Raw genomic sequence first — 9,334 nt, 5'->3', positions numbered from 1 at the left:
TAATATTTAATTTGTTTCCAGAGGATATATTTATTATGCTAGTCACATAATGTAAAATACATGAAATAATAATGTATATTGGTAAGAAATAAATACATACATATAAAAAAAGAAAAAGCATGCACAAGAAAGAGACTTCCAAATGGTTCTTTTTTGGGAAAAAGAGGTAAGATGAATAGGATAAAGTGAGAGATTCAACTGTAATATTTTGTTTAAAAAACAGAAGAATCTGAGGATCCAAACAAAATAAAATGTGCTTGGTCTGTGTACCAGGTACATGTGGGCAAATGTATATTTTATTCTCTGTACTTTATATTTGAAATATTTTAACAAAAATACATAATTTTTTGAGTACAAAAGTACATATACATTAGATGAGGCGTATTAATTGGGTTGTGGAATCCCTCTATATTCCTGTTTATTTTGCAGTCTATTCACTCTATCTATACCAAAACAAGTGTGGTTAAGTCTTCCACTATAATTGCAGACTTTCTGATTTCTATATTTCTAACAATATTAATGCATGTATTTTAAAATTACAATTACATTATTTGGTGTATAAATTTTACTGGCTATATCTTCTTGGTGAATGAAACAACATGATTTTTTTTAATGCTTTTTACTTTGAGTTCTTAATTTTTCTGATATTAACATTGCTACATATCTCTTTCCTTCCTTCTTTCCTTTCTAAAATTTCTTCTTTCCCCTCCCTCCATCTTTCCTTCTCTACCTTTTTCTTTCCTTTCTTTCTGCTGGTATTTCACTGGAAAATATATTTTTCCATTCTTATTGCTGCCTTAGGTGAAACATATAAACAGCATATAATTGGATTTCTAAAAACTAAATGCTTAAATTGAGAGTTTGCTTTTACATTTTTTATGGGAGACGTTAATCCTTAGTACACACTGATATACCTGGATTTATTTCTGCCTCCCCTCCCTTTCTAACATACTTTCTTGTTGCCTCTCATCCCATTTCTGCGTTTTGTAAGAATGAATTTTTTCCTTTGTTCTACATGCTATTTCTTCAATGGTTTGAAAGTTATACATCCTATTTCTATTCTGTTATTACCCCTAAAACTCCTTGTTCTTCTATTATGTATTTTATTCCCAGTAAAGAACAAAGCTTTGCTATTGTCGTGAACAAAGGTAAGTCTTACATTTGATGCAAGTATTAGAGATACATGTAAAGCGCAATATATAAAAAAGACTTTGGAGTTCAGTAAAATTGTGTAAATCCAAAAGGCATAGCTATAATATTTTAAAGGGCAATTTAATTATAAGGATGTGAAGCTATGTTGTGCTGCAATGACTGATCATTTCTTCTGGATAGAGAAGCTCGATTAACAGCAATAAATTGTATGATAAACAGTTCAGTTTGCTTCAACCACCAGGTTAAAAATTTTTCTGCTGACCACAACCCTAAATACAGTGATACTTCCACTACAAGTCATAACATAGAACATAGGATAGGGTATATTAATATGATTCCTTTCATATCGGAATGAATCAGAAGGAATTTGCAGCTTTCACTTTATACCAGACAGCACGGACAGCAACCATGCAAACCCCAGAACAGAAGGGTATATGACTAAATGTTTAACATTTGTTACAGCTGGCTGTTGGTTACATTTTTCGCTGTCCTTTTCTGTATCCTTGACGATTTCATCATTTCAAACGAAATAATCCTTTCGGGCCCACCCTGATTTGTTGAGAGCAGCTGCCGCCCCCGCCACATCAAGGGGGCGGGCCGCCGCGACGCCACAATCACTTCCGCCGCCGCAGTCGCGCCTGCCCCACTGCTGTCTGGAGGGGGAGGAGCTGGAGCCCCAGGAGCAGCGGCTCTGGCGGTCGTGGAGGTTGGAGGTCCGAGAGATCTGTTCTTCCTGAGAGCGTGCGGGGTCGCGACTGGGTGAGTGAAAGACTTTATTTCCTCGATCTCTTCAGACGTGACGGTGGGGCCAGTGGCCGAGCATGAGGGCGAGTGGCCGGGCACCAGGGTAAGGATGTGGGGGTGGGGGGCTCTAGCGAGCAGATTTTCGGGCTCACCCCTTGGGAAGGGGTGGGGCGGACGCGGGACCTGACCAAAGAGGGAGGCCTGTGTCCTCCATTGGCCCGATTTAGGACTCATCCTCCATCCCTGGCTCCTTACGTATGGCCCGGCCCCCGCTCTGGTGGCTTGAGTCGCTGTTCAAGAGGGGAGTGGTGGTCGCGGCCCTCTATGCCTGTCCTCCCCTCTCCTCCTGCCTCCCTTCTTGGCTCCTCTGTGGAGCGACCCGCGGCCTTTCCCCATTTTGCAGTTGTTTTAATGAATGGTAAAGGATGAAGATTTTTAGGCAAATATATTGTGCCAGGAAAAGAAATGCTGTCAGAAAAACAAATCATTCCCAGGGAAAACTGTATCCCCACACTCCCTTTCCTTTCTCCCCCTTCTCTGCCACATTTTTTGGATCTACCATTTGAGCTGATACACGTTTCCCTCTCTCTCATTATGACATTGCGGACCCCCTCCCATCCTACTGTCTTGCGTGCAGGCACAGGGACACACACACGCACATGCCCACACATACACGGGTGTGTGTACCCGGGCGCACATGCACGTGTGCGTGCATGCGCACACACACACACACACACACACACAAGCACTCACGCATGCCCAAAACCTTCCAATGCAGCTGTCTTACCGCTGCCCCCCATACTCAAGGTTCCTGAGTGTCCCCTCCCCCCTACATGCTTGGACACACATGTACAGACACCCTCTCAGACATTGTCACACTCCCCAGTGCCTTCCCCTGAGAGAGACACAGAATGACTGACAGACACACAGCCTCCCACCCTCCGGTGCCTTTCCTGCCTCTCACCACCTTCCACAAACATACCTCCCCTCCTCCCTGTGCCTCTGCATGCTCTGGTGAGCATACAACACACCACACACACACACACACCCTCTGTGAGGCCTTACCCCTTGCCTGCCACTGACACACATAAGGATATCCTTGGATTGTTGGCTCCTTTTCCCTGCACCACTTAACATGCATACTCACCCACACGCTCTTTCCATACCCCTCTCAGGTGCTCCCTGTCTGCTACATATGTCTAGACAGCCTCCTTCACTGGTCCCTGCCATGCACATACTCACACTCACATAAATCCCTATCTTGGAACATCCCCTCTTCCTGTCGCCACATCCATGAATACAGATGCTCTTTGATTGCTGGTGCCCACCCACCTGCCACATGCATGTCCCTCTCCAGTGATGTCTCCCCATTGATGCATTTGTTCACACTGACACTTCTCGATTGTTGCCTCCCATTTTGATGAACACACACACAAACCCGAGGACACTCCATTCAATGCCGCTATACTCCTCCTGGCCTGCCACAGACACATAAACGTAGGCATCCCTCCCTAGAGCTCCAGCCATCACACATCAGAACCACATGCGCATTCTCTTTCTGCCATATGTTCACATGCCCCTCTCCTCTGAAGCCACACCATGCCTGTCATTTTCATAGCCACATCCACAATGGGTCTCATTCTGCCCAACAGTCATGCCTTTTCCCATGCTGCTGTCACCAGCTCTTTCCCTTTACAAACACAGGAGTCTTTCCTCTTCATGATTGCTGGTCCCCTTCCACCTGTCCTACTGCTCCTGACAGACACTAGGCACTCTCACATACATAGTGATGGTGATCTATATTTTCCACTCTATTCCAATTTGCATTTCTCCTGTATGTCTACAGGGCTCAGAAAAATGCAGGCACCCCATAAAAAAACCACAGCCATCTTTCCTCTTCCCATGTTGGCACAATTCCAGTGTTTTGCCCACCTTCTGAACGTCCAGTCACCCTCCATCTTCCATCAGATTCTCCCATAAGTCTGGCTTTCCTACAAACCCAGTTTTGTAATCATTTTGCCAACATTGCAAATGTGTTCCAGGTCTACACCTGATAGTCACTTGAATGCTATTCCAGGCCTTAGAAGAAAGTGAAACTAATTTTAAAGGCCCCTTATTCTTTTTTTTTTTTTTCTTTACCTGCTGAAGTGAAAATAAATCTCCCTGCTCCTTTATTTTGAACTGATTTGACCTTTCCATCTCCAAAGTGTGTGCAGGGAGCAGGAGCCTTCCCACTCAATCCCCAGCCATGTTGGAAACCCTCCTAAATAGAGCAAATGGGTCAGGAATCTAGCAAGCCTATCTGGCCCAAGCCAGCAGGAAGGTATCAGTCCAATACAGGCAGGAGGTATGGAAGAAGGCATGCTTATGTCAGTTTCAGGCCATCCACAAGCCAGCAAGAAAGGATTTCCAGGCAGAGAAAGACGCCATCTGAAGTCCCAATGCACAGATCAGCCCCCAGTCAAACCACCAAGAGGAGCCGATCACCGTTTTCCACCACTCGTCGTAGTTGGGATGACAGCGAGAGCTCAGGAACCAGCCTGAATGCTGATAATGAGGACTACTCCAGGTACCCGCCCAGAGAGTACAGGGCTTCGGGGAGCAGAAGAGGAATGGCTTATGGACATGTTGACTGTTTCGGGGCAGATGATAGTGAGGAGGAGGGGGCTGGGCCTGTTGAGCGAGTGTCAGTGAGAGGGAAAACTGGCAAGTTTAAAGATGAGAAGCTGTATGACCCGGAGAAGGGGGCAAGGTCTCTGGCTGGGGTGGCCTCACAGTTCTCTAGTTTTAACCATGACGTGAGAGAGGAGCTTGACAAGTTAGACCCAGCCCCTGCAGCACGGTCCTCTGCTAGCAGAGCTGAGTTCCTGCAGCCAAATAGCATGGCCTCTCAGCCGTCTTCTGCTGAAGGCAAGGTGGTCACAAACAGCAACAACCTGGAGAGGGAGAGACAGGAGCCGAATTTACCTGCATGTCCCAGCAGGGCTCCTGTGAGTATTTGTGGTGGGGAAAACACTCCAAAGAGCGCAGAGGAACCGGTGGTGAGGCCCAAAATCAGAAATCTGGCAAGTCCTAACTGCGTGAAACCAAAAATCTTTTTTGATACCGATGATGATGATGATATGCCACATAGCACTTCCAGGTGGAGGGAGACTGCCAGCACTGATGAAGGCCGCTTGGATGGCCTGGCAAGAAGGAGCAGAGGTGAGGGTTCAAGTGGCTACCCTGAGCCGAAGTACCCTGAAGACAAGAGGGAAGCCAGGAGTGACCAAGTGAAGCCCGAAAAGGTGCCTAGACGGCGACGAACCATGGCCGACCCCGACTTCTGGACATACAGTGATGACTACTACAAATACTTTGAAGAAGACTCTGACAGTGACAAAGAGTGGACTGCGGCTCTGCGTCGCAAGTATCGTGGTCGGGAGCAAAATCTGTCATCCAGCGGCGAGAGCTGGGAGACTCTGCCAGGAAAAGAAGAGCTTGAAGCCGAGCAAGCCAGAGTGAATGCCAGTGCTGGTGCCAGTGCTGGCAGCAGTGGCAACAATGAACTTGAAGAAGTTCGAGGGCCCTCTCTCCAGGAAGAGGAAAGGGCGTCCCCCGAAGAAGGGGAAGTTCCTTGGCTCCAGTACAATGAAAACGAGAGCAGCAGCGAGGGGGATAATGATTCTGGTCAGGAGTTTCTGCAGCCTGGTGTCTTCATGCTGGATGGCAACAACAACCTTGAAGATGACTCCAGTGTCAGTGAAGACCTCGAAGTGGATTGGAGCCTCTTCGATGGGTTCGCGGATGGGTTGGGGGTAGCCGAAGCCATTTCATACGTGGATCCTCAGTTCCTCACATACATGGCACTTGAAGAACGCCTGGCCCAGGCAATGGAAACTGCCTTGGCACACTTGGAGTCTCTGGCGGTGGATGTGGAGGTGGCCAATCCACCAGCCAGCAAGGAGAGCATCGACACTCTTCCTGAGATCCTGATCACAGAAGATCACAGTGCGGTGGGGCAGGAGATGTGTTGCCCCATCTGTTGCAGTGAATATGCGAAGGGGGAGGTGGCGACGGAGCTGCCATGCCACCACTATTTCCACAAGCCTTGTGTGTCCATCTGGCTTCAGAAGTCAGGCACCTGCCCTGTGTGCCGCTGCATGTTCCCTCCCCCACTTTAAGACCAAGGTTCTTTATTCCTGGTCTGATGATTTTCCCCATCTGAAATCCACAATACTGCAGGAGCCCTCTCCAAATTAACCATTGCAATGAAATCAGTCAGTCGATTAATCTCCACCTGTTGATTCCTTGTGATTATTTCCAGCGTGAAAATGATTGTGTATGATTGCATTACAAAAATCATACTGTGTTTTAGAGGTTAGAAAGGGAAAACCAAATTTTCTAAGTGCTACTTGAGATTGCAGCAAGAAGATGCATTTTCTAACCTGAGCAGTGAAATGTTGCATTTTTTTTTTTCAGTAGAACATGTTGATGTTGATTGTAATGTCAAGTTTATCTGTTAACTTTGTCCAAGAGGCATCATCATTTCTGCTGCATGTTATGGGTTAATGTTCCTGTAATTGCAGTGCCGTAAAAGCTTATTAAAGTTCTCCTTTTGGTTTTACATGGTATAGTGGAATTGTTTGGTTTCGTCTAAAACCGTGGTACTAAGTGACTTTATAATTGATTTCTTGCATTTGCCTTCAACATAGGGTTTTTGGTGTTCCCACTAGGAAAAAAAAATCAGTTTCATTGGAAATACTGACTCCAACAACAACAAAAGTAAGGGTAATTATTTCTAAAAGTAGGAGTAAAGTGTGTGGCTGTTGAACTACTAAAGGGGCAAAGTTTGAGTAAAGACTATTCTGTCAGTCTATGAGAAGGAAAGAAACAGTGAAAAAGCATAGTAAAAATAATGATGGTAGGAACACATCCAAACAGACTGTAGAGGTGAAGGACTTAAAATTCTCTTTTAGAAAATAGCAAGTCTCAGAAAGTAAAGCAAGTCTCAGAGGGAATGGGTAAAAACTAAAACTGTCTGCTGACTGTATACATTAACACAGTGACACAAAAGGAACAGAGAAATGTGTGCCAGACAAATACTATGAAAAACCGAGGTACCCGCCCACACAAAGTGAACAGGTTTGAACCTTTGGCCATATTGGCTTCAGATCTCTCTCTCCAATGACTATACATTTTGCAGGTGAAGAACTTCACCTGTTCTTTTTACCTGCTTCCACAGAGGTAAGCACTATCCAGGAAATGGTTTGATTACTTCTTGTCTGCCTTTTTTGAAGTGTGTGTGTGCATGTGTATTTGTGTACATATATATGTATATGCCTGTATGTATCTCTATAACCAATATAGAGTTTTTTAAATGGACATAATTGCTAAAATGTATCATTTTGCAGCTTTCTTTTTTTCACTCAACATTGTTTCTGAGATTTCCTCATTTTGATACATGCCTTTTAACTGCTGTATACTAAATATTCCATTGTACACTGACCACAAGTTATTTATCTATTCTCTCATTGGTGGACATTTAGTTTCTTCCCAGTGTTTTGCAACAGTGAACATAATTAAAAGATGTTCCTCTGTACACATGTGTGAATTTCTTTAGGGGTTAAGTACATGGAGGTAAAATTTGGGCATCTTAGGGTTAGAACATCTTCATTCTAACTAGATATTGCCAAACTGCTCTCCTAAGTGACTGTACTAATTCAAACTCCTCCCAACAGTTGGAGAGCTGTTTTCAGCATCAACAGCTTGGCTACTGCTAACGATCAACCTCACTGGCAATCAGTGCTGTGTAAATTAACGCGACAATGAAACTGATTGTGTCCATCAGAAAGTGATAGTTTTTCTTCATGAGAATATCTAGTTTGGACTACAAAGAGAAGAAATGGCAGCACTCGTGCTGTGGGTGTGAATGTAACAATAGCAGCCTTTTCAGGGCAGTTTGGGGAGTAGCTTCGTTTCAAAATGTAAAGTGATGCATGTCCCTGAGAGCAAGTTAGATTTTTTAGTTGTATGGAGTTAATACTATGCAGCAGTTAAAAATGGTATGCACTGATATGGAAAGATCTCCAAGACATAATGTTAAGTCAAAAAAGCATATTGTGGAGCAATATGTATAATCTTGATGTATTGATAAAATAAAACCTTACAAAACCAAACTATATATGAAAATGCATAAAAGTGTCTGGAAGGCTGCAAACCTAACTGATGGCAGTGGTTGCCTCTGGGGAGGAAAAGGGGCTTGGAAGAAAGTAGTAAGGAATGGGGCTTTTTTAAGAAAAGTTAATCTGCTTGATATTTTTTTTCCTGTGTCAGTGTTTTTCCATGACTGTTAACAAAATAAGTCAAATCAAGAAAGTTTCCAATTGATAAAAAATAAAGGATTTTTCTCTCACTGCAAGCACGGAAACCTGTGGTGGAAGCCACAGTCCTTTTTTCCTGCAGCTGGTCAAGCTGCTATTTATAACTTTGTCTCCCAGTCATTCTGTGTCCCCCCTGGCCTTCAGCCAGCACCTCAGCTGTCATGCTGTCTCAGAAGTCTGTGACCTTGGGGGCCTCCATTGGGTGGGGTTGTGGTAGTTGGCCTAACATTAACCTTTGTGGTGCCCTGACTGGCACCACACAAGGAGATGTTTTAAGAACCCCCTTAGGTCCTGATTGCCTTCCTCCCTGCTTGTGGAGCGGTAGCCCCAGTTTTCCTTAGTCAGCCTTGGTACATTCATGGAAAGGGACCTCTCCCCAGGGCCTGTCTGAGGAGCCTATCACTGTGGAGGGTCACGCCAGAGGTGAGGCTCTCCCAACTGGAAACACCAACAAGGCTCAAGACACACGCCCAGGGCCCACACAGTGTGAGCTGACACCTCAGTCTCAGCACAAAAGACCCTTATGCCTGTTTGCAGGGACGAAAGCAGAGGAGCCCAGGTCTTGGAGCATTTGCTCGTGTGTTGCTGTGGTGCTAAGGGTGGTGGTAGCCCAGGGGGCAGGATTCGCCCTGCCCTTGGCTGCCCATTTCCCTTGTTCCTGCCAATTTCTAACCCTCTACCCTCTCTGACAATTCCCCAAGCTTCCCCATAGCTTTCCAATAAAACCGTTCTGCTTAAGTTAACTAAAGTTGGTTTCTGTTGTTTGTAACTAAGAACCTCAAATGGCACATTTACCAACACCATAGCCCACTTTGGGGCCTGTTTTCCTAGTCATACAAGATATCCCAAATGACCAAGGGTCAGGTGATTTCAATTTACAGTGCTGCTGCTGCTGTTCTTGAGTCACTAATCATGTCTGAATCTTTGTGACCCCATGGACTGTAGCCCTCCAGGCTCCTCTGTCCTTGGGGTTCTCCAGGCAAGAATATTGGAGTGGGTTGCCATTTCCTTCTCCAGGAGATCTTCCCAACCCAGAGTCTGAATGCTCATCTCCTGCTTGGCAGGTGGATTCTTTA

At 45.1% G+C, this 9,334-nt stretch overlaps 1 protein-coding gene across 5 annotated transcripts; it reads left to right on the top strand.

The window, feature by feature from the left end:
• The first annotated feature begins 1,822 nt into the window (after positions 1-1,822).
• PJA1 (praja ring finger ubiquitin ligase 1) lies at positions 1,823-8,054 on the top strand. 5 transcript variants are annotated; one of them, XM_042242399.2, is made up of 3 exons: positions 1,823-1,911; positions 4,277-4,465; positions 5,030-8,054. In XM_042242399.2, the coding sequence occupies exons 2-3, from the start codon at positions 4,338-4,340 to the stop codon at positions 6,057-6,059; spliced, it is 1,158 nt and encodes a 385-aa protein (XP_042098333.1). In that variant the 5' UTR covers positions 1,823-1,911; positions 4,277-4,337; the 3' UTR covers positions 6,060-8,054. The 5 variants fall into 5 exon arrangements, with proteins under 5 accessions (XP_042098333.1, XP_042098332.1, XP_011962232.1 ...); XM_042242398.2 differs by having other exon boundaries at positions 4,271-4,465; XM_012106842.4 differs by having other exon boundaries at positions 4,277-8,054.
• Positions 8,055-9,334: the final 1,280 nt, after the last annotated feature.

Source organism: Ovis aries, chromosome X, assembly GCF_016772045.2.
Source record: "Ovis aries strain OAR_USU_Benz2616 breed Rambouillet chromosome X, ARS-UI_Ramb_v3.0, whole genome shotgun sequence".
NCBI lineage: Eukaryota > Metazoa > Chordata > Mammalia > Artiodactyla > Bovidae > Ovis > Ovis aries.
This window is presented reverse-complemented; position numbering and strand designations above follow the sequence as displayed.

Excerpts from the sequence above, each read along its gene's own strand:
- PJA1 (XM_012106842.4), top strand. The coding sequence starts at position 4,338 with ATGCACAGATCAGCCCCCAGTCAAACCACCAAGAGGAGCCGATCACCG.